The 25,647-nt window shown below is 39.2% G+C and overlaps 1 protein-coding gene across 17 annotated transcripts in view; it reads left to right on the top strand.

Annotated features, from left to right (window-relative positions):
* The window catches only part of LDB2 (LIM domain binding 2), a 402,214-nt gene that overhangs the window by 345,989 nt on the left and 30,578 nt on the right, over positions 1-25,647 (top strand). For all 17 annotated transcript variants that reach the window (XM_061469809.1, XM_061469744.1, XM_061469735.1 and 14 more), the window contains 3 exons: positions 1,798-1,970; positions 6,752-6,874; positions 8,483-8,566. In XM_061469809.1, the coding sequence (XP_061325793.1) occupies positions 1,798-1,970; positions 6,752-6,874; positions 8,483-8,566 (380 nt within the window). The remainder of the gene's footprint in view (positions 1-1,797; positions 1,971-6,751; positions 6,875-8,482; positions 8,567-25,647) is intronic.

The following is a 25,647-nucleotide window of genomic DNA, read 5'->3' as shown; positions in this document are numbered from 1 at the left end:
AATTAAATTTGCACTAATTAGCCTTAGGGGAGCAAGAAATTAACTTGATGGGTAAATTCCACGTTTTACTCTATACCATACCAACATGGAGGGATTTGAGTTAAAGCTTGAGTTGAGTCCTATGCTGATGCACTGGACTACAGATTTCCTAAATTAGAGTAAAACACTGTAGAAAATTAATATATGGATGGTGAGCAGGGTGAGTAGGCGGGGGGTTTTAAGATCAAGAGTTGTAGAATCATCATTCAATGTATTCATTGGATTGTCAGCCATTTCTAGAGAGTGTTGCATATTTGTGTACATTATATTACATTAATATTGAATATTACAGCAAAAGCTTTAACAAGTCCTGATTTTCTATATTTGTATATTTTCATCATACAATGTGCTTTATGACCGATCATGCAATATTGCACATTTTAATGCTCAGAGCAGAAACTGTTTTCACAGAACTACTGTGAAAATGCCATACTTTTTAATTTACAACACCCACTTGCAAATACATTTTTAGGGTCAGGAGCCTTTGTTTGTATGCTGGAAAAACTCCTATGAAAATAATTTTTTCAGAAGTTACTCTCAAAAGTATAAAGCAGATGAGGGAGGCATGAGTCACCACACAGTCCTAACAGACAAACTAGGAACTAACAAACACCAGTCTTGCCTGTTGATGGTGGCTTTTCTATATCATTCTTCCAAAATACAGTTTAGATCACTTGGTTTTCCCCTCTGTAAAATGGAGGCAATTCTTATGTATCCACCACACAGAATTACTGTAGATTGATTAGATCATGCAAAGCACTGAGTCATTCTGTATGGAAGTATCAGTCTATTATACACTGAAGTGTTCTGTCATACCAGGCTTGTGGTTACACCCAAATTTATCTGTAAAAAAGAAGATGGAAAACATCAGTTGCATACAGGATAATTGCCTTTAATGTCAGTGCTTTTCCTAATTTGTGCATCTGAAGAACACTCAGAAGCTCACTATTATGTATTTGGATTTAGACTTTGTAGTACTTACCTGAAACTGCTATTGAAGTGAGAGGTATGACTTCAGTGAGAATTTTGCCTGAATAAGTATTGCAGAAATGAGTACCTTCAGTCCATAGTTTGGTGTTTAAGTGGTGCATACACACTAGTTCAAATGTCTGCTGAGACTCTCTAATAAATACTTCTGGTCTGAAGAGAGATCTCAGGTAGACGTGTGGGTAGTCATATATTGTACATCATGTATTGTATTGCATTCTTAGGTCCTTCTTCAATCCCCAGGACTCTCATTTTGCAGCAGTAGGACTCCAATAAAGAGTGTGTGATGCGTGTGTATATTTATGGGTGGTTATATATATGCATGTGCCCACACACAGACAAACATATATGTATACACAACACCAGTATATAAATGTGCCTTGCCTTTTTGGGTGTACAAGTATATTTCTGTAAATGCTCAACACTTGTATCTACACATTTATGAGTAATATCCAACTTTCAGTTATAATTGACACCATGTGGTTTTCTGTATAATAATTAGTTTGGGACAAAAAACCTTGCAGATGGTTTCAAGACTAACTCAAACTTGCCATCAATGTAAAAAGATTAAATAAGATGAGCCCACTCCCTCTCATTGATTTCAATGGCAGCAGGCGCAACTTCATTTCTACAGCAGAGAACATGTATTATATTTGTTAAATGAAAGGTTGATTTCATTGCACTTAAAATTATTCATGTTCTGTTAGAAAATGGTTTGAGATTTTGTAACCTAGAGCATTTGCTGAATTCTGCTTTGTATTTTCCTCACAGCAATTGGAAGGACCCTCATTCCTCGTTATTTTAGCACTGTCTTTGAAGGAGGTGTAACAGACCTGTATTACATTCTCAAGCACTCAAAAGAGTCATACCACAACTCATCCATCACAGTGGACTGTGATCAATGCACCATGGTCACTCAGCATGGAAAACCCATGTTTACCAAGGTAACAGGGAAGACTCAATAAAGCATGTTGTTTTTCTTTTTCAGTGTGTATAAGGGTGAAAAATATTGGCTGTTGCATTTTTCTGGTAGACTACGATCATTTCAATACTGAAAACCCTTGAAGCCTTTTAATTACTATTTTCTATATTCATTATGTGACTGGAAAATTCTGTGGGCATCCTCTGCAATTCTCCCAGAGAGATTGCAAGAGAAGCACATAATGCCAGGTTGCCAGAGCCATCAGTTGTATGAATTAAATCCAACCTGCCCATCTCCTATTCCCTGGGTTTGATTTTAAAGCAACAATGAGATTTCACATTGCTGGTACCTACCATTTGGGATGGTATGTGTTACATTTGATACTTACCCAGTCCAAGGGCTATAAATCTCTAGGAAAATAGTGAATTAATACAGTAGGATGCTGGTCGAAAGGGCAGTGAAGTCAATGGAAAGAGTCAATTGATTTAAACATGCTCTGGATCACGCAGTTAGTGAATATTCAATATTTGTAATTGATAGTGAATTATCTTCATGCATTGGCCACTTCTAGTCCTGTAATTAAACTGAGTGCCATGTATTTATAAAAAACAGTACCAAAAAGGTGGAAAATACAAATTATTTCCTTACATTAAAAAAAGTTTAAATTGAAATGTCCCCTTTCATAAATTAATGGGAAATTATAATTTTCCATCTTGTACTTTTTCATCTTATGAACTTTAACCTTTGTGTGAAAAAAGCACAAAAGGAGAAGGGGTAGCAGGAGGAGATCACCCATGCATTTTGGCCCTTGGCCTGCAGGACTAGTGAGGTTTTAGAGTCAAAAAAGACACTGGCTATTGAAAGTATTATGACCAGGACCCACATATCTTACACTGTTTTAGCACATATCTGCATCCCATCCCCCTGTAGAGTCTTCCCTGCCATCTTACTGGCTCTTGGAGTGGAGCTCAAAGCAGGGGGAGAGGAAGCTGCTGGTGTGTGGAGCGCTGATGAGCTGCGAGGTGTGTGTTTAATGGTGTCATCATTCCAGCTCTCCCACTCCAGGCCCCAGAGACTTACATAGACACAAGAGAAAGCAAGCTGCAAAGAGACCAGATAGTCCTAGGTAGCACAACTTTGCTACCTCCCGCTCACAAGGAGTCATGTGCTGGCCATGTGCAGCAGACACACACTAGTGATATATAGTAGTTGCTTCTCTTCAGAGCTCCCTAAAGTGATTTGTGTCATTTCCCTTTGCATAAGCTTTAATGCAATAGCAAATATAAGACGGGGTATTTTTTTGAATCAGAAGTACCACACAATTTTCTCAATTTAGTTAGTTTGTTTTGCTTATCATGGCAGAACATTACAGCACCAGGCTGGGTGCACACCTTGTATGAGGGGCCCACAGACACCTCCCATAGCACCGTCCTGTGTGAGCAATGAGTCTCTGCCACTGCCTTGGCAGCACACAGCCTACTTCAGCCCTGATGCTTCCGCTGCAGATTCTGACATAAACGTCTGTGTCCCAGTAGAAAAGTTCAGCTGGGGATGTGATTTGGATTCTAGGAGAAAAATTAGGGGGTTTTAATGGCTGTATCTTTAAAATGTAACTATGTTTAAGAGCAAATTTAAAATAAAACAGAGTAGTTAGTGGAACAAGGTAAAAAAGAATACATTACCCTCTCAGAAACAAGTTGGAGCTGATCGCTGTCTCAGCTGTGCATGTGTAACTTCTAGCAGAGATACCGAGGGCACAGATCTTGTACCCAAAGGTAAATTCCTACTCTCACAGTATCTGTGGTGGAGCAAAGCAAATATCTCACAATAAGCAGCACTCCAATGGACTGTGTAGGTCCTTAGATCAAGTCTGCATTTGTCCCAGTAGAACTACCACAAAGAAGTAGTTAGTTTTTAGTTCCACAAATGCAAAAATACAAACCAACTGTATTTGTTAATAGCTCTTTCAGCTTCACAACCAACCTCTAATCTGCAAGTTCACCATTTTCTAATATAAGGGGCTGAAATAGTTCTCATCACATATTGAATCAGAAATCTGCAGGTGCATTTTATTCATGTCAACATTTTCCTAGCTAGAGAAACTCACTGCATGCCGCAGTACTGGACAAATATATAAAATGGCATTTCCATTTTTTATTTTCAAACAAATATGGCCAGAACATGCGAGAATATGAGTAGCCCAGCTTGTCTTTAGAGGGCAAGAGATCCCTGTAAAGTGTGGGCAAACAGTTTTTTTGCAGTTAGCGATGTTTGTATTTCTCAATAGACTGGCAGAGGAGAGTTATTTTTTTACCCATAGAAGAAGAGGAGAGGACCTTTGCCACTAGACTAGTGAGCACCCTGTGTTTGAACTATTCTCTTCCTGCACCCAACACTGGGGCCATCAGCTGGATTTTATAGATGAAGCCTTGAAACTGACGCATTTCCCAGATTTGTGTAAGCCTAAGGTTTCTTTTCAAGCAGCGACTCAGGTTTGAGAAATGGTAGTTAATAAAAGGAGAAGTCTTCTAAACGATGCCCTGTTAGGAGAGCAAGGCTCTGAGCAATAAGCACAGGACCAAAGTTGGTTTTCATAGGTGTGAGCGGTTGAAATTCCTACAATTAATAAGTGCAGTGAAGGGGTTAAAAAGCTATTGGTTAGTTTGAGAAATGTTCTTTTTTAGTTTTTTCCTGGCCTAGTCTAGAGCAGCCACGTGATGCACTGAATGCCTGCCAGCCTCTTTCTTGTTGATCCTCCGGAGACCATCTGTGCTGGGGGCATTGATTAGAGTGTGTCTGCTGGGATTACATCTTTTCTGTTGCCATGCCAACTAATCAGCTGATTTTGGTTACCACAGAAACAAAATGTCAGAGCTCACAGTACGGTAACATGAATTCAGCACAACAGAAAATGTTTTCTTAATTGGAGACCCTTTTGATTTTTTGGATTCTATGTGAAAGGCAGTTGTTTTTTTTTCTTTAAAAAGGCCCATTTAAAATAAGAACTGCACCAATTTTATTTATTAAAAGCAATGCATAAAATTCTGCTCCGCATAAGGAAATGAAATTCCTTTATAAGAGGTATAAATTTTTACCACTGTGATATGAGGAATATGCTTCAGTTTTTCTATTAAATTTTTTTAATGCCAGTGCATAAAATAAATCTGTTAAGAACTGCGGGGTTTTGAGCTTAAGAGAAGCCTCAGGTATTGTTATAAAAAATATTTTAAACCTGAAAGATTTTCATATTAACTAGACAATAATCAGGATCTTTGGCTTCGACAGTAAAATTAATATAAAAGGTTTTTCTTCTGGTATGAATCCTATGTGTGTGCATGTGTACCCCTGTGTAATTTCTTGTCATAGTGCTAGTGATGTGAAAATCAAAATCAGGGTCAAATGACAAAATAAGTTACATTAAAAATTTGAACGCATCACTAAGATGTGTTGAAAAGGGCAGATGAGAACCTGTTGCAAGATTGTCCATTGTAAGTCTACCCTAATTTGTCTATATGGTGTGCCTGTTAAAATTACCTACATGTTTTTGCAGAAACAACCAGGAAAACTATGATGATCTTAAATGAAATGTTAACCAGAAAAGCCACACATTGACCAAATGGGTGGTCAGCCAAGTCTGATCTGGGGACTGTAAAAAGTCTCAACAGACTCAGCTGAATCTAGGATGGCTAGTTGTTCATTCAAATACCGGTTGTATTAGCATTAAAGTTGCAGAAACCTTTTATTTTTAAAGCTGTTACACCCTGTTTCCACAATAGTTTGCCAGTTTGAGCAGAAGCTGTAAACTAATCAACAACAGAGGTAGTTAATTTTCAGATCAGGCATTATTTACAGTGGTAAATTTAGTTAAGATACGATGCCAGGTATGTATTTTGCACCTTAAAGAAGACCATGGCCATAGTAGGTTTTCCACATAAAGCTGTGGACCATTGTTTTAAAGCAATTTATTTTATTTTTCATTTCCAGGTAGTACCCACTTGCTTCATTTGTTCCTCCCATATTTTGTCTCCTTTCTTAGACAAGACCCCTCACAAAGCTGCGTGAGCCACTTTCTGTGGAAGCAGCTCTGTTATCCATGACTGCAACCTCTCCTCTGCTCCCCTGGCTCTCAAACCTGCTGTGGCAATGCAGCTCATACAGCCTGATGGCAGACACGCTGTCTGACTTTTCTTGGAAGGGGGCATTAATAGAAGTAAATAAAAAATGAAAGAAAAATAAAAATGGAATGAAATGCCTGGTAAAGACAAGAAAACTTGGAAAAGACAAGAAGTAAAAAAAATAGGAAAAATATCAGGTTTGGCCACAGGCATTCAGGGCACTGTGTACTCCAACTGGACATGAAAGGAAGGTTTGTATGCCAAGTTATTGTAAGGAAAGGGCAATGTAAAACAGGTTGGGAATGACTGGTTCAGCAACTTGACATCAGGTGCACACAGCTGCACCACAGCCACCTCCACTGTGAAGTTCAGTCATTAATTAGCAGTAGTGAACTGTGAGGGAAAGAGAATTGATGCAATAAATTAGATTTAGTGCATACAATATTCCATGTTTGTAAAATGCTATAAAATCTATCGCATTGTAAGTTACTTGTTTCCGCAGTAAGGCCTATGAAGTCATTTTCCCACATTCGTTTTTTTCTCCCCAAGGGAACAAAAACCTATTAATCTACCAGAGATAAACAATAGAATACTGTTCTGATACATTCAAATGTTGTTTAATTGATGATACAATACCACTGAAAACAAAATTTCTGGGAATTTATTTCATGCATTTTGTGTATTCTAGGTGTGCACAGAAGGACGTCTTATCTTGGAGTTTACTTTTGATGATCTTATGAGAATAAAAACATGGCACTTTACTATTAGACAATACAGAGAATTAGTCCCACGCAGCATTCTAGCCATGCATGTAAGTAATCCTTTATTCACTTGACCTAATGTAAACAGATAAGATAGGTTTATGAAGAACTCCAACAAATTTCACACCCAAGGCAATTAACTATAAATATTTTGGTTTGCCTGCAACTACATCCTTTTACAAGTTCTTTCATCAGTCCCTTGTTTCTCAGTGCTCTATTGTTGCTACTGTTGCTATGTTTTCATTTGAGTTTAGCACACAGTTTTCCTTTAATCCCATTTGGTCATTGGCCCATTGGCTGAAAATTTGTTCTTATTGATGTGAACTGCAATTCAGTGAATTTTCATTATTATAGGTATGAATTATGTTTAGTCTTTAAATGAAGCAAACTTAAAGTTACCCTTGCATGAGACAGAAAATAAGTATTTACCATGTATTTACTTAGAAACCTTTAGAATTTTAAATCTGATCTCTTTTTTTTTTTGTAGTTAATGACTTTTTTCTTTTGCAATTGAATGAAAACACACACAATAGAACATTAAAATATTAAATATTCTAGATTCTGAAGTTAAAATATTATAAGGTAAATCATTGCAGAGAAACAAAGGACAGAGTCTTATCGCCACTTTGAGTTCTGCACTGTAGAAGCATTCTGACTAGTAGGGCTCCATATACCAAATTAATCTCAGGGCTATAGTTATAGAGAATAAAAACACAGGCTTATATATGTGCTTGTATTTTGACATCAAGTTACTTAGCTATCCATAGATAAAAATATGTTCATAGTGAGGAATTTTAAACAACATAAGAAGCCTGGGCATTTTTGAAAGTGCTGTTACACGCCTGAAGAAAATACATTTGAAAACCTGCCCCATCTTTTACTGTAGAGGGCTGATCTTCTGAACTCTTCAATAGTATCCCATTAAGGGACAACGAGGATGGCCATGAGCGACATTATGCATTTAGGGGGGCCACTGCAATTCAAAGAGAGTGGAAGCAGGTTAGCCAGCAACCAGCAGGTATTAATTTTAGTAATGAGATTGATCTCATTTTAAAGAGGAGGCTGGTCTCACAAGTAAAGCTCCTGGCTAGGGTCAGAGAAGGACTGTACTTGCATTTCCCCTGTTTAATTCTGGGAAGCTAACTTAGACCGGGAGCGTTCTCCAGCCTATGCTTAATGCCACTTACATTATAAGCTCTGCTGAAGGTGCCTTGATGAGTTCTTTCTGCTTCAGTTTCTTATCCACAAAAAGAAAGTGATGCCTTCTGTATTCCTGCCTTTGTCTGCTTAGTTTGGTGGGGCTCCCAGCCAAAAAGCTGGAGGCTTAAAGCATGCTGTGATACTTGAGGAAGCCCTTTGGTGGGGTTCCACTTACTTGCACCGCTGTGCATGCCCAGAGCTCCTAAGTCTATCTTTTGAAAGGGCATGGACAGAAGGAAGATATTGGAAACCAGTCTTTATTCTGCTCCAATTTCATAATTTCCTGTGCCGGCAGAACTCTGTAACTTATTACCTACGTTTAGCATCAACGTATAATTTTTCCAGAGGAATGGAACCTTTTTCCAGAAAACCCTCCCTGCACTCCCCCAAGCACATAGAAAAAAAAAACCAAATAGACAAAAAGCAAAGTGAAAATGCTTTTTTCCTCTGTTGTTTAGGCGCAAGACCCTCAGGTGCTGGAGCAGCTGTCCAAAAACATCACTCGAATGGGTCTGACAAACTTCACCCTCAACTACCTCAGGGTAAGCACACCATGGCTGATGATTATTGTGAGCATTTTTAAAAGTTACTGTTAGCTTTGAATCAAGGTAATGAGAGCAGAGCCTGTGTTGGTCAGGTAAGAAATGGAGCTAACCCTTAACGAGGGTAAAGGAGAAACACAGACTGTAATAAAGATATAGCTGCTAACAATGTGCCATTAAAAAGGATAAGAATTCTATCATGGAGTCAAAGCAGTGTGTGAGTAGCCCCTGTTTTTAACAGTCTTTCTTCTCAGTTTTGAATTTATTTGTAAGCAGGAAATTCCCCACCATTTTTCCTCTCTGCTTCACTGTTCCCGAGAAAATGGCAGCTCATTCTTATTAAAAGCTGCCTGTCTTCTCTGGCTCTTCAACCTCCCCAACTCTCCCAGGCAGAGAGGCAGGGCTGAGGCAAAGCTCAGCTCCAGCCCCTTCTGCAGCAGTCCCTCAAAGCAGCCTTCACTTTGCTTGCCTCTGGGAGCCTGAGCTTCCTTCTCAGCCTTGCACTGAATCGAGTGTGGTTTTTACAATTAAATAATGCATTTGTTCCCATTGCTTTTTGACCCTTAAAGTGCATTCAGAGTTTGGAAGTTTATTTTTATTTTTGAAAGTATTCCCTGGTGTGGGCTTACAATGCACACACTGAAATATGGGATTGTAGAGTTTGTATTTCAAGGTTGAAACTCAGATTTTTCTTTTTTCTAGGCATGCCATTAGCAGATACAATGAGGCAAATTGCTTAATGATACAGCAAGCTAACTTGGCCAGAATATCTGATTTTATTCCTTTTAATTGTGTGAGCAATTATATAAGATGCTTTTTTAAGATAATAAGAACACTAGAAAATGCAGTTATTTTCAGCCTAATGTAGAGCTGTACCTGACAGTCTATATTTTAGCTGCACTTCATTCAGGTCTGTGAACCTTGTAGTACTTTCCTGATGGATGAAGTCCTACCCCCAAGTCTTCTGAACTCCCAGGGGGACAGTGTGCAGGACTGAAATGTGTGGTGAGATTTCTCTCACTGTATCCCTACAGCTTAGAGACAGCCTGTGGTTGTACTTACTCTCCCAATATGATAAACCATTGCTGATTGTTGCTTATGTGGTGTTAGTGTAAAATTACTGTTCAAATTATAGTGTGAGTTGTGCAGGGCATGTTTGTATAACTGGAAGAAGAATATGGCATAAAACCTCAGAGGGATATTACATTGAATTAGAATTTTTCTATGCATAAATTCAAAAATAATATGTCTATGTAGTGGGTATTGTATTTCTCATGGTTCTTTTAGTCTGTGGTTTGGTACAGAGGGTGACTGTTAGCTTAGCCAACAGCCCCATAGCCACACTGTCATTGTCCTGTGGTGAGGCATCCTAGGGCACGTTGTCCAGAAACCCCCACTGGGGATTCCTCCTCAGTCAAGCCAAGTTTTGCATTACACCCTTGTGGTAAACTGGGCAGCTAGTGGCTGGCTTAGGTAGGCTGTTTCCATGTTTTCCTTCCAAAGCGTTCTATGGTACAAGGCATTGCCTCGCTTTTGAGGTCTTTGATCCCCTTAGCATGACACACCAGCAAGCATGTGGGCTGGCCTACACCAGCCACAATACTCATACCTGTCCTCTGCCAGGCTCAGGGGGCTTACTGGATTTACAGCACTACCTCTATCACTGACCCCTTCTGGGTCCTTTGTGGTATATTCTGTAATTGTTGAATGTGACTATGCAAATGAGTAAGGCAGGGTCCCTGTTAGGAGGCAGCTGGCATCAGGCACCCATGCTGCTCCACATCAGCATCAAAAAAAAAAGGAGAGGAAGGGGGGAGGGAGGAAAAAATCTTCAGAAAAAGAAAACTGGGATCAAGCACTCGGGAGATGAGCAGTGAAGTGGAAGGGGATGAAAAGATGAAGTCTTCTTCCAGACTAGTTTTGTTAGCTTCACAGACAACATTAGGTCTTTGGGTGCAAAGCTTCCTCTGGCTCCTGCTGTGGTGATTCCAAAAGGAAATCTTTTTTTTTCCCAAGCCAGTCTTTGCATCTCTCTTTCTTGTGGTGAGGAATTGATCATTCTGCTCTTTTTTTTTCAGATGTTGAGCTCATCATGGGAGCTCATATTGCATGATATATTTCCATTTTGATTTACTTCTTTTCCAGTTACTTTCTTCTGTTAATTTTAATATGAAAATCTTTTCTGCACTCAGGATTGTAAAATCATGCACTAAAAAAAACGTGGCAAATGCAGTTAGGTTTAAGGTGTTTTGTTTTGTGGGGTTGTTTTTGTTTTAAGTTAGCATTTTATGATGCTTTATTCGGTCTTCCCAGTGTTTGGTAATTAGCACTGTTAGATGGGTTTGAATAAGTATTTGAAACTAAGCATAAAAATTATTTTCCGTTTTCTTTTTTTTTCTGCTGCACACAGCAAAGGCTTGTGATACTCATAAGCAAAAACTTCACTGATGGGCAGAATTAATCATTTTTATTCTCCAACATTCACACAGCAGCAAGCTGTGCTGCAGTCTCTTTAAAGGCAGAATTTAAACCTGGATTTCAGATGGCTGTGATATAAAGGTATAGCCTGTGTTTTTTATGCTCTAGACATCACAGAATGCTAAATCATTGCTAGTTGGGATAATCGCAGTTGCTGGCATGTAAACCTCCATTCCAGAGTGCCACATGCCTTTAGAGCCACAGCTTTGGATGCATGCCCTGGTTTGTCTTCATTCTCTCCAAATAAAGCTGTCCAGCATAGAAGAACATTGATTTTGTAAATCATATTTAATACAAATTTAAAATATATCTTCTTGGAACTTGAAATATTTTGTCCTGTGTCATTTGCCAAATGCTCTTTCTCTCTGTTTTCTCTGGCTCTGTGTAAAATCATAGGCTTCCTTTCTTTCTACTTGCTAGTTTGTTTTGTTCCAGCATAATTGATTACCTCATCAATGGGGTCAGCAGACTGCTGTAGCTGCTGACTAGGAGTTGAATAGGCTGTCTCAGAAATAATGAACAAAACCTTGTAGGTTTTAAATTAATATCAAGCTTTCTAAAGTGTAATTTCTCATCAGGTCATCAAGTAGTAGATATTACAAACTATCAGATAATAAGGCCAAGACCTATATCCTAGTCTCAGTCGGTATGATTCCAGGAACAAACAGGAATCCTGTACAGGGTATGAAGATGGAGATAACGCTCAGAAGAACAGTTTCCACCAAGCTACAATAATGTAGTCCCCATGCATTATCTTATTTTTTTTCTATGTAATTTTCTAGTTGCTTAGCTATGTTATTTAGATCTTCAATGCATAATGGATTTGAATACACTCTAAAACCAGTAGCTTTATACCAGCAGCACTATTCACAATTTGGAGGTCAAATGTTTCTTGCTGCCTTCTATACAATGATTTATTCTCTTGAATTTTCTGACATTATAAAAGCCAGCCCCTACTGTCAATTAGGCTGGGCTGCCTAGCCTGAGCCTTGAAATACAGTTGTCTTCCAGAATTTGTCTCTACCTTATTGTACTGCCTGGTATGGAGTGATTTCTTTTTCGGGCTTTTCCTCATGTGTAGCTATTGCATCCTCTCCACATTGTGGTCTGCTCTGGTAGCCAGTTTATTGGTGTCAATGTAGCTGAATCTGCCTCCGCCCTGTGCAAAATGAGTTAGTGTGGCAGAGCTCTTTCGCTTTACGTCAGGGGAGGTATCTAGGCAGGGGAAAGCACAGTCCCATTTCCCCTTATGTCCTGTAAGGCTATATTAACCAAGGCTTATCTCTGAGCTACAAATTATCCAATTTGTTTGTTTTCCATATAAACCAATAATGAAGTGTTACTATTGCAATGCAGAGGACAATATTTTTTGAATCCCCACTTTTGCTAATTTAGTTCCTCAATAGACACTTTTGGATTTCATCTGCTAGGAGGATAACATGAATTATTTAATGGGACATAAATTTCTAAAGTTGATACTTACATTATAATCAAAAGCCATTTGTATGTATACTCATTGTGTATGCAAAGTTTTCTTTTGCGCATGCAAAATAGACATGCATGCAACAGTTCCCTTTAACGTGCAGGGAAATTTGCTTTTCTAAACATGGCTTCATGCATAGGAAGGATATAGTAAGTAATTTGATTGCTGTTTTGCTCCTAATATGTAACAGTTTGTGGCAGCTATCAGGTCAATATTTTACAGCTGTGTGTCTTCAGTGAAGAAGGAGAAAGATTACATGCAAGTGTGTTAAGGATGCAAGTTAAATACTGGGGGAAAAGAAATGCTATCTTTATAGTCACCCATGCAACATGAATGCTTTTCCCTTTGTGAATTACATTATGGCATCCTCTTCTAGCTACATCATTATGCATTGCCTTTCTCACAGACTCCACAATACATTCAGTTTACGGATTGAGTAGCCCTCACTCAGTAACAAGTGCTCCAGTGCTACTCATTTCCTTTTCTGGAGCATCATTCTAGTATCTCAACTGTAAATGTCAATGGCTACAGAGCACCTATCATTGTTAGGTGCTCTGTAGCCGTTGTTATTCCCAGTGCTCTCATGTGGCACTGAGAAACATGGATCAGCACCAGGGCACTCTGAAGGGTCAGCTAAGTGGAGGTGGACATTCTGAGAAAACAAGGGCATAATTTTGCAGAGCACTTATCGACTAATAACAAAATATATTGATAACAAAACTGTTGCCCTTGGATGCAGTTTGCTGTCTTAGGCTAGCTTTAGAGTTGTAAAAGGAGCAGCTGATGGCTCTGGGAACACACTGGAGAAAATTATTTTTCCATGCCTTAGTACTATAGTAGAGCTTCGGGTCAGGGGCAGTTTGTTAAAGCAGCACTGGGTTACCCTAAGCTCACCCTTTCTTGTTCTGCAGTTCCCCGCTTCATGCTTCTGCTGCGGTCCCATGTCCTCAGTAGATACAAATGAAGTCCTATACACAGCAACTTCGTTTACTTTGTGCTGTGCAGTGAGCTGGGGATGCTGGGGAAACAGAGTGTATGATCATGTGCTGAGATCCATAGAAGTATTTAAGGCCAGATTGAATGGGGCTTTGAGCAACCTGCTCTAGTGGAAGGTGTCCCTGCCCGTGACAGAGGGACTGGAACTAGATGAGCTTTAAGGTCACTTCTAACCAAACCATTCTGAGGTTCTGAGATGCTGTATCCTAATGAATGCGAATAAGAGTTCTATTAAGGGTTCACAAACACTCAAAGGAGGAGGTTTGGATCATTTTATCATTCTGAAGATTTTCCTATGGAAGCTGTCAAAATTTTAAAGGATCCTCAGAACCGAAGATGCTGAAAGCAGATGGATTTTGTAGACTTTATTCCTATAAATGATGGAATTTTTCAACCTAAACCAATTCAGCTTGTGGCAGGTCTCCCCAGGAAAATGCAGTCAAAATCCGAAGGTTCTCGCAGGATTCAGATGACTATAGCTGGCTATCCATAGTCTATCTGTGCCAACTATAATTAGCTGATCCTGCCAAGGTTTTCTGGTAATGTAATTTCTTAGCATTTATTTTAGTAATGATCACAGCAGTTTCTCTCCCTGTCTTTCATGCATTTAATGCTTTATACACAGTGTTATATCTTCCTTTCAGAATAATAAATGAGAAGAAATGTATTCTTTGCAACAGCTCATTCAGTCAAATGTTACCTTTTCACTTTTTTCAATAAAGACTCAACATCAAAGAATAGTTCTATCAAGAGCTGCTCCATCATAAATAGGAACGAGCAGAGAAAAAGATACAGCAAAGTTTTTAAAACATAAGTGGTCAGGATGGGGTGGTTGGGACAAGGAGGCAGCAATGTGAGAGTTGCAGAAGGTGGGACAGGTAGAGAAGCACCAACTTAGAAATGTTCTGAAGAGAGGATGGAAGCTGAAGCAGTCTCTAGACAGGGCATGGCTTGGAAAGATAACAATTTTAACAATAATAGCAGTGCACTTTTTATCCATTGGTCTCTAAGTATTTTATTAAAATGAAATGTTTTATAGATGGGAAAATTGTGGCACATGAGAAGCAAAATAAAAAAGATGGAGCAAATCCAATAACATTTTAAAAAATCAGATGGAAATTTAAACCAGACTTTGGAAAGTAGAGTGAGCTGGTGCGGTAGTGACCACTTCTGCTTCTTACAGCTCAGAAAAAGATTTCAGAGTCCGTGGATACCATGAATTTGAGAACTCATTGAAAAATGGGGAATGGGAACAGAGTGCAAGTGACTAGAGAATAAATTGAGCTTTTAATAGAAATGGCAAATTTTACTGGTATTCTGGAGATGGTAATGGCCAGTCTTCACACAAAGGACACTACCAAGCTCATGAGTATCAGTTAAGGAGAAAGACATTATGTATGAACACAAGCTAGCTACTGTGCCCACTGAACATACAGACCATCTGACCTTTGAAATACAATTAAGGTCTGGACTAATGAGAATGGAAGGATGATAATCAGTGATGTGAATCCTTGAAGCATCCATGAGTAAGAAATCAGAATGAAGTTAGGCTGGAGCAGTTTAAAAGTAAAAAAGTCAGAGGGGTAAAAGGGAGAAAAAGAGAGACAAAGACAAAGCAGTGGCCATATAAAAACAAGCTATGAGATTTGAGCTAGTAATGTTATTGCAAAAAAGAAAAAAGATTAAGAAAAAAAAGCCCAAGAACACAGCCACAGGCTCTCTTTTTTCAAGCTTGGACTAGTATGCAGTGCCGTCATAAATAATAATAACTATTAATTAAGTTTAGGAATGAGAGCTGCAGAGGTACGTTTTGTACAAAGAAATGAAAACGCCAAAACCAGCTTCTTGTTCAAAGCAATGAAAGCAGCAAAAATTTTAATTAGTTGTTTAATATTGAGTATCCATGGGTGTTTGGTGCAAATTGTTATGCAGGGAGTGGTGGGTGCTCAGAAAAGGTTAAGAAATCAGCTTTAATGCAAAGCTGGTGGTTCTAACCTTTGTTCTTGGATGCAGTTATTTTAGAATTGGAAGTCTTCATTGTTTAAAGCTTATGGCAGCCCTGTGGTCTGCTCCTGATTGAGAAAGTGAATCCTATACCCCCCTACCTCATGTTTTTAAGCTTCAGAAAGATTATTTCATGAGTCTGTTTATTGTGGTATCAAAAGCAACTAGGTCATATAATCTTTTTAATCATTTTCTACATATAGTTTACTGGTTAGCCTGCTTATCCCTTCCCCTCACTCTGCCACTATAGGTAAAGTGGCATTACTGTTTGCCCATCTCTGCTTGAGTGATCTTCTTTAATGCATCTCAAGATCAAATTTGGCTTTTTCCATGTCTACATATGTTGAAGGATTGCTTTGGACTCTTCAGTTTGATCCTATTTCTAGGATGTTCCTAAAAAGCTCTCATCTTCCTTGTGTGATGCCCTGATCCTCGTCTGCATGCAGGATGCCTCCCCACTTTGTTATTCCATCTGTCTGTATACTCCCACTTTTTCATCTGTAATCTCACCATGTTGTATTCACAACAGAAACCCTAAAAACCAAAACCTGACTCTAAACAGTAAAATTGAGGGAACATTTCAAAAGTTCAAAAAGAAACCCAAAATAGTCCTGGGTTTCTGTGGGGTTTAGAGACTGGCACACACAAAGCTACATTTGTCTTCCAGTCACCTCCCTTGTATTGGTGCGAGCACTGTCAGAGCTAGGTCAGGAGACTGATTTGATTAAAAACTTAATCTAGTCCTTTCCTCTCAAATGATGACTGTCCTTAATAGCTCCCTGAGTGCTGCTGGTACTGGGCAGGGAAGAGAGCAGCAGTACAGATTCATACCAGCTAGCATCTGTCTTGAAGTTGGACCTCACCGCCAAATTTGCCAGCACTGAAGGAAAGTGCTGTGGAATTCTGTACATTCTAAGTTGTAAATTTCCCTTTCTGACTTCTGGATTTGAGAACAGGATAGCAGTTACGTAAAATGTCTGACCTCTTACAGCCTGACACTGTTAAAATTTATCCACTTCAGTAGAGTGACTGCTGACTTTCAGCAATACAATTTAGAACAGACTCTAGCTCATACCAGATTACCATAATTTAGAAAACTGAATTGAAAACAAAATAAGCAGAGAGAAAAAAAGGTTGATTCATTGCACTGGTTCTGAGAAATAAAATTCTATCCATATATGTATGGACATACGGACATAAATGGAGCGCATGCATTTGTAGGTATCCTGTGAACCATGCTGTTTATTAATTTACCAGTTAATTGCAAATATCCTTCATTTGTACTAGCCTATTAAAAACTTCAGTAAACTTTTTCACTGCTGTATGTACACATATCTGAATATCAGTGTCTATCTGGTGATCATTAAAGTGCAAATCTGGGCATGGCTTTTGATTTCTAAACATACCTTCTGTTCCTGTTAAAAGAAATACCAACAGGTATATCAAATTAACAAACAGAAGCCCGTGGTTTTGTGTTTGTCTTGCCTAAGGTAGGACTGTAGGATGTAATGTGGAGAATCTATAGGCATTGCCATTAAGCAGAGGTGCCGAACCAAACCTGTACTGATGCATGCGTGCGGCTTGTGAGCAGGGTGGAGGCAGAAGACATTATTCAAATGATAACACAGGTTTCCATCTGAATTGTGTCATTTCTGGTATTGCGTTCTGCACAGCTAGAAAACTGTGCTATATCGAACATTCCTCCCTACCCCAAATCGCTTCCGAAATCCTGTCCCTTGTTACCTTTTCTAGTTGGTGGTGCTGCCTTACTGTTAATTCACAGTAAGGCAGTTTGTTAATCAAAGATCCACTTCAACATCCATTAAAGTCAATGGGTATATCTCCTTTGATCCAAATGTCATCTCATAGTTTTTCATTTATTCAGAGGTCTTTTATACCCCTAAAATCCAATTTATTGAAATTAATTTCTCCATTCCCTTGGGCAATTTTAGCCATGAAAATGCCATGCTTCATGAACAACGACAACAACTGGGTATTTTTATTGCACTTTTTGTTGTTGTTTTCTTTTGGAGTTTTGTGACAAAAGAAAATTAACTTGATTTAGCCACAGATTATAGTTCTTAGGTAAGCCCAAAGGAGCAAGTATCAACTTGGGGATCTGATTTGAAGAAAGGGTTTCAGAATAGAAAAGAATGGAGGAATACAAAAGAATAGAGCTTTCCTAGCAAGACAGAGAATTTTCTCATTTTATTAATCATTCAGGCAAAACTTAGAGCTGATTTAATTAAAGGACTGTGCACCATTTCTACCCAAGATAAGATGATTTTACATAGAGTAAGTATGAGGCACAAGAAAAAAATAAAAGCTCACAGTTGTATTCCCTATCCTAGATTTCATAGTGTCTCATTTATAAAGCAGGCTGGACCCAGCCATGCTGGATCAAAACCTCAAAGGAAAACAGAAGCACTGTGTAAACAAATGGTGTTGGTGATTAGGCAGAGATCACAGTGCTCTGGAGCAGACCTTGTAGAACTCTGGTGCTTTGCTGCCCCAGCCTCATCAGTATCACTACTGTGTATACCACAATGTAATGTAGATCCCGAGTCTAGAGGAAGGCAGAGGTTTCTTTCTAGAGGCTTTCCAATCAAAGTAATGAAATGGAAAATGGGGTAATCTGATGGTAGTGATATGAGAAGGAAGGAAGTAAAGTTTCAATATTCTAAACACTGCACCGGACCTTTCCACTGATTAGCATTTGACAAGATGAATTAGAGCTATGGTATCATTTGAAATACGATAGTCTATTTAATAGCAAGTCTCTGTCTTTTATAACTCTCCCAGTATTGTGGTGGTATTCCAGTGTATCCTTGGATGCCTTACTGATTTTCTTTCCCAGTGTGTGAGATTGAATGTTCAGCCATACAAAGCAGAGAATATCATATATTCTATTGCTAAGTGCCCTTGAACAATGTAATTTTAAAAATGAGTTAATTTTATGAAAATAATTACGGTAAGAAACAGAACATGAAATACAGCTTGCTCATTATGATAGCTAACAGTGTTAGGAGAATAAAAATGATTCAAACCAAAATGTATATTCTTGGAGTCTTTCAATGTTATCACCAAAATCATATTCATGACACCTTTTGTTTCCTTTGTGTACCTTCTTAGTGGCCAATTGTATCTTGAAGACCATCTGGTCGCTATTTATCAGCTTCTTCAAATTCTTTCTAGTTTAGTATAAATTGGTTCCTATAGTCTTACTTTAATATTTAGATTCCTACTGTGGGCCACTTTACTACCTAAAGTAAGTTTCCTGTTTTTATAATAAAATTCTGCTTTCAATTACACAAACACGGAAACTCAAATAACACCTCAGAAAGCAGTGGCCTTTCTCCAGAGTGATGTAGTGGTGCAAAGCTTGTCCTGTGGTATTTACATATTTCATTACCTTTAGAAATACAAGGTACAAACACTATTGGATTAATCAGTGAACTTCACAGCAGCAAAGGGCATGTGACCACTGCCATATTCTGAGCTCCAAGGTTTTCTCCCAAGCCTCTGCCAATCAGTCCAGTTCTGCTGAGGCTCCAGAGAGCAGCCAGGCACTGCTCAAGACCCTTCTGAGTATGAATCCAGTTTGGAGAGACCCTCCCTTCAGGACAATAAAGAAGGACCACATAAGCTTCAAGAGTTTTTCTTTTTCACTGTCTACTGCAGCAGGGATTAGAAATACATGAAGCAAGAGGAGAAGCAGCAGAAACAAAATCTACCCACATAAGCAAAAGCACCGTAGCCCCCCAGGGGTCTTGAGAAGGATGCTGTCTACAAAGATGCTCTCACTTCTCTGCTGACTCTATCCTCTCACATTTCTTGCACCAAATGGTGCAAGACCATTTCCTTGAAGAGAATATAAAGCCAAAGAAATTGTAGGAAGGGTTAAAATATAAAACAAAATACTTTTTTAACACTGACGGTTTTGGAGTGATGCTTTAGGCTTTTTTCTCTCCATTTCCTTTAAGTGAAATTCAAGAAGAAAGTAGCCTCCTTTGACACCTTCTATGAAGGCAGTTATTGGTCCTTGATAATGCCTTTGTTTAAATGGAAGTTGTGGCTGCTTAGTACTTCTCAAGATGGATGTATCGTGCCAGCTTTTGCTCCTAATTTATATTCTCACACAAACCTAAAGGGAGCTTATATTTTTAACTTGCGGTGTTTGATTTCACTGTTCAAAGTTTTGTTCTTTTATAGTTTCTTTCTGGACAACAATTAGATTAGAAAGAACTTCAGAGGATATCAACTGCAAGAGGGTTGTTGATTTCAGTGGAATTATCGTTACAAAAAAATGGGCTACAAAAGGGAAAAAAAGAAAACTAAAGAAAAAGTATATTTACTTACTATTCTTTGAGCTGGCTTTGATGGAGCATTTAAAAGGTGAGCTGCTTCAGTTTTGCCCACACTCCTTTCTTTTAGGCACATAAGCATATGCTTTGCCCAAAACATGAGTACAGTTAATCTTAGCACAGTTTCCTACTAGTAAGGCTGGAACTGAGTTCTTGAGACAGTTTCTGGGGCTAGTTATGGATACAGTCCAAAAAGCTATTCATCTATATGTGTAATCATGGAAGGTGATATATATAAAGGTGAAATCAACCATTTGTCATCACAATCTAGCTTAAAGATGATCTGTGCCTTGGGAAAAAGGCAGTATGGACAGTTTTTCTTCTCATTAGCTGCTTTATTCATATCTGCAGGAGCTGTCAGAAACATGCATTTAATAACAGTCAGCTCTGTGTTTTAATAAATAAGGCTGTATGAATCTATACAATATCACAGAAATTGTGATTGTGCAGAAAATGCCTTTGGTGATGAACAGTTCAGCCTCCTGCTTGAGAGCGCTCAAAAACATTAAACGCAATTCAGAAGGGATTAATCCATGATGGCTTTTGTGTTTGTATTTTTTTTTGTTTGGTTTGGGTTGGATTTTGGTTTGTTTTTTTTTTTGTTTGTTTTTTGCATAGGTATTTTTATATTAATGTAAAATTCTGTGTTTTCCACAGTTTTAGCTGAAAAAAAACCCAACCCTGTATTAGTTGGCCATTTTAGGCAGTGTGTTACTGAGGCAATGGGAAAGTCCAGGGAGTGCATCTGTGGTTGGTTATCAGTACTAAACACCTTGAATGAATTGCATAGCATCAGGAAAACCAGATGACTTCAGCCATCCAAAAAGTGCAAGAAAATACATTGCCTGCAGGCTCTTGCAGCTATTATAAAATAGAAATAATTATGAAAAAGGGAAAAAAGTTCATCCATGTACATTTGCTAAAGTATATGTCCACGACATCATTGAAAACATACCTGAAAGTTCTAGCATAGTAATGCCATTTGCTTTAATTAATTTTATTATCCCTTCTCGTACTTTCTGTGAACTCTGAAAATCTAGACCTACCTGCACTCCCATCATCACAGTATCTGATGGTTTTGCAGTTTTTAATTTTTGTAGCAATATTGCTATAAAAGAAATTTTGCCCATTGCAAAGATGAGGAGCTCTAGGATGCTCAGGACATAAAGCCACAGTCAGACGTATAGGCTTCACTGCAGCCTTTAGCTAGAGGATTATCTTTGACTGGAGTTCCTTGCTTTAGATACCACAGGCATCTGAGCTATGACAGTTTCAACCAGCCATTTTTTTGTTTATTTTTACAGCACAGTGTTGGAGGTGGTAAGTGATGTCTGTCTTTACCTGATGTTCCAGAACCCTTGCCTATGGGTCTTGACCTATGGGTCTTGACCTACGGCCAATGTCCTCCTTAACCTGAGGGAGTTCAAAGCCTCACCTGCTGATGCACTGTGATCAGGATAAAAGAACAGCGTGCTGTGAGTGACCTCTTGAAAGAGAAAGGAGAGTACAGGAAGGAGCTGGATCGTCTCAGATGTTAGGGAACATAGCTGCTAAGAATGAGGATTTCCATGCTCCGATATTTGCTCTCAGGATTAATTTTTTAATTGAAGAGCCACTAAACAGCAGAGTGAAGGTGCCAGTGGTTGCTCTTCTATTTACTCAATTTGTACTTCTATGTAGCTAAGCCATGCAGGTCTGTCAGACTTAGAGCTCATTTGCCTGTTCAAGACTTCCAGGTTATGTCCATCCTTCTATATTAAACAGCATCTAGCGATGTTCTTAGGTACCTGAATGCAATGTCTCTACTCTTTTAGAACTCTCCCTGGCCGCTTTGCTGACTCTCAAATAATTGCTGGACACAGTTCAGGAGTTGGTGTGATATAGAGTCCATTGCTGGAAGGCAATTTGTATGTGGTCTCCTGTCTTCGTGCATGAGAGGACTTAAAATTATGAAGGTGGGACACTCTCTGTCAGTTGGCCTCACTGCCAGAGAACAGTGCCAGCACATTTAGTTTACTAGGGTTGCTATGGCTTCAGGGGGCTTAAGCACTGTTTTGTGAATTCTGAATTGTTTGAGTATGTGCCAGGCTCACCACATCCAAGGTGTGTGAAACATGGATGCCTCAGCAGGACTTTTGTGGCTCAAACTCTTGGAATTGAATGCTTAAATATAGGTGCTTTTGGATGCTTTTTCTTTTCTGATGTTTCATTTAGTGATATGATCACAGTCACAGACCAAGAATGAGCTTCAAGACCAGCTCTCCTAATTCTTTGCCTGTTTACTACTGTTTCAGTCACTCCTTTCTATATTAACATACACTTGTGTTTGTGTACACATACTCCTTCTGTCACAGGAAAATGCTGCTATTGTTCTCCTGCATACTGGGATCGAAGTTGATAATAACAATTTGCTCTGTCAGGTAGCAGGAGAAATGGCAGTCTCTTTTTCCTCCCTTCCCATATACACTTCCAGCAGTGACAGAAATACCTTTACTTGCCTCTCTGGAACAGGCCAGCTGCCTTGACTGGTGGCAGGTGTGTAATGGCCAAGCATCGGTGTGCCCAGCTGGTACATAACACAACATGTTCCAGGACGTGAGAAAGCTGAATGCTGTGGAGAACCTGTGATGCTTGGAAGTATGTATCTGAGTCCACAAAATGGAACTAAAATCAGATAAAACCGCCACCTTCTTGGATACCTCTGGTCCTTGTGTACCTGTTTGAGTAAGGTAGGAATTTGCCCCTACATTTTTTTTTGGCAGTGCTGCAAAGTCATGACATTTGCAGAGATTAGAGGGTTTCTTCCCTTCCGAGTCGCACTTTACAACAGAATTGTTAAGCGCTGAGAGCAGTGTTTTACTGTGGTGATATATGAGACAGAAGGAACACAGCTTGACTTTCAAACTCCAGGCAAGAGCTTGCAGTGCTAGCAATTAGGAAAAAGATATTTGTACATGTAACCTGCACATCTTATCTGGAAATCACTATGAGATAATAATCTTGGGACCTTATGACGTTATTTTACTAAGACACGAATGAAGTATAACAGCAGTTTAAGGACATTGTTGTGCGAAACTTTGCACAAATCTAGCTATAGATCAGCTGTTCTGTTTTTAAAAGGCGGGAAGGAAGACTGTTTATTTCCCCCTAAAGGAATTGCTACAAAGCTATTTTCCTTATCAGAAGAACACCTTTTTCCTGAATGTTATCTCTGACATTTGTTCTGTGTAACCTAATGAGGGCAGGTGGAACACCATGGGAATGAGTTGTTGGTTTGATATAATTTTAACTTTTGTTTCAAGCCTGCCCATGGAGTTGGTGTTTTGAGCCTTCATTTTGCTTATTGGTGACCTTGGGTTATTTTATAATCAATAAGAAGGGGAAAAAATAGTGCTTCTTTTTACTGCTAAGCTGCTAGGTGGCTAAGTTCTTATCTAGAGACTGTGACAGAGTTTCTATATATGTTTTTTCTTCTCTGTGCAGCAGAGAGTGTTCTCCTCCTCAGACTGGATGCAGCACTGTGCACACAGTAAAACCCTGTGATTGGGAGAGAAGCTTGTGCATCCTTTGCTATGCTCAGCCGTGTCCTCCTGCGGCAAGCCTGTTTTAATTTGCTTTCTCGGCACTAAAAGGGAAGTATGAGGGAGACCTGAGGGTTAAAAATGATTGTCATGGAAAGTAAGGCCATGGAAAGTAAAGATTTAACCTTATTTGTGCCCAGGTGCAGCCTCTTCCCATCCTGGCATGACCCCAGAGGTGTCTTAAACTCTGGATCAGGCAGAATACAAGGTTGTAGAGTATCAAGGCTCAGGGAATACTTTGACACAGTCTGTTCAATCTTAAGTGACTGAACAGCCATAGTCTGTTTACATGTCCCTCATACTTTACATGGTACAATAATACCTATCCCTGGATAAAGGTGAATTCCCGGTATTGCTACTCTGCCAGGATCACGAGGCAGCTTCTGTCACAATAAGAAAAATTGCTTCAGTTCGGCCTGCTAGATAAATGACCATTCTTTGCAATTCCATCTGGAAAACAGTTCTTCTACAAACAACTTTCTCCTCTTCACCGTACTTTTCTACTGGGAAAACTAGAAGAGCCTTAGACAGAGCTAAAGAAATCTAAATGCAATACAGAACTAAATGTAGTCTTCTCTGTTGTCATCTATTCTGGCCAAAGAGATTTAGTACCCAGCTCTTATGTTGTCTTAATTGTGCAGCCCAGCCATGCTCTTCTGAGTCTGGAACTGAGAGCCACAAGCCTCCACAGTACCATCGGTCTTTGCTCCAGAATAACCCTTTCTGGGGAGCTGAGATAATCAGCAGTAATTAGAGCTATAGTAAGATAGCTTTCCTTAAACAAGACAGCAAGGGTCTGGCTCAAAACACAGTCCTAAAAATGCCTTTGTCTATCACTAGGCAGAAAACCTTCTCCAACTGCCTTCAGAAACCCACACATGGGTTAGCCCTCTGTGCCAGTTTCTTAAGGAGCATTTGTCCCACCTCACCAGTTTTAGCCACACATTTCTCCCCACATGCTGCCTATTCCCGTGCTTATTTTTTGGACAGATCTGTTCTCCCTGCTGGTTTGCTGTGCAACCATGCAAATTGCTGGGCTCACACAGCAGTGGGGACAACATGGTGCTGCTTGAGCTGGCATTGCCACCTATGCAACAGCAGTCTTAGTGCAGTGTCCTTTGGATCCTGTTCCTTCGTAAAGCTTCCATAAGATTTCTTCTGGCCTTGCTTTCTGGAAGAGGGGAAGAAGGGTGGGAAGGCAGTCAATCAATAACATATCTGAAACAAGATTTTTCGTAAGTAGCAGCTTACTCAATACTTAATGGGTCATTCAATCACAGGTTATCCAGTTGGTTACAAATACTTGCTGTCTTCTTGTTTCTCAACAAAAGAAGAGTTTAACTCATTTCTCCACTTAGTCACAGATTGCTGAAGGGCTGGGGAAACTGGGGCATATCTAGTGAGTATAAAAACATTGCCATAATTTTTCATGTTCTCTACACCCTAAATGTTCACTTCATGGTGTATGTACCATATTGCTTCCCAGAGCACTGAGACTAGGATTCTATTGCAGTATGCAAAACTAGTTAAAAGCTTAAAAACATATGCTCTGAAAGAACATATTCCTGCTAAAGCTTTGCTGATCAGTGGTGTCTGCAGACTAATTTACCCTCCTGTCTTATCAATTGACTCTTGCTATAATGACCTCATACTTTTCCCATTCAATCTCAGAATATTTTTAATGTTTGGAAATCTCTGGCTCTGGCTGTGCTTTATAGATTGTGTCATCTCATAGACTTAAGGAAATTTCTTAGCAAGAGTTTCCACCTTTTGGTGGAGCTAACAGGCTCTCCAGGCTGTACGACTCTTCATTGTCAGCTCCCAGAATAAACCTACTCTGGAAGAACAAGATAAATCAAACAACATAGGCTGGGATATAATGCAGACAATTCATAATAATAAAGTAGCTTCATTAGTCTCAAAACAGCAGTTCAAAGGAGCACAGGATTAAGCAAATGCTGTATATGCCAGTTCATTTGCACCATCTGCTGAACCAAGTATCAAAAGAGGAAAGGATAGTAGACACATGGGACTGTGTGTTGAAATACATTTGGGAAAAGAAATTGTTTCAGAAAGCTATGAAAACAAAAATTTGGGTGCTTACAAGTCTGCAGTCAGGAGAGGGAAGGAAGAATGATGTCATTTTATAGACCTCGGAGATTTGATGTTTTCATT

Source organism: Pezoporus flaviventris, unplaced genomic scaffold (assembly GCF_033815535.1).
Source record: "Pezoporus flaviventris isolate CSIRO_AGI_PZ_B2104156 unplaced genomic scaffold, CSIRO_AGI_Pfla_v1 ptg000002l, whole genome shotgun sequence".
Taxonomy (NCBI): domain Eukaryota; kingdom Metazoa; phylum Chordata; class Aves; order Psittaciformes; family Psittacidae; genus Pezoporus; species Pezoporus flaviventris.
Note: the sequence above shows the minus strand (reverse complement) of the source record. Positions and strands in the feature narration are given on the sequence as shown.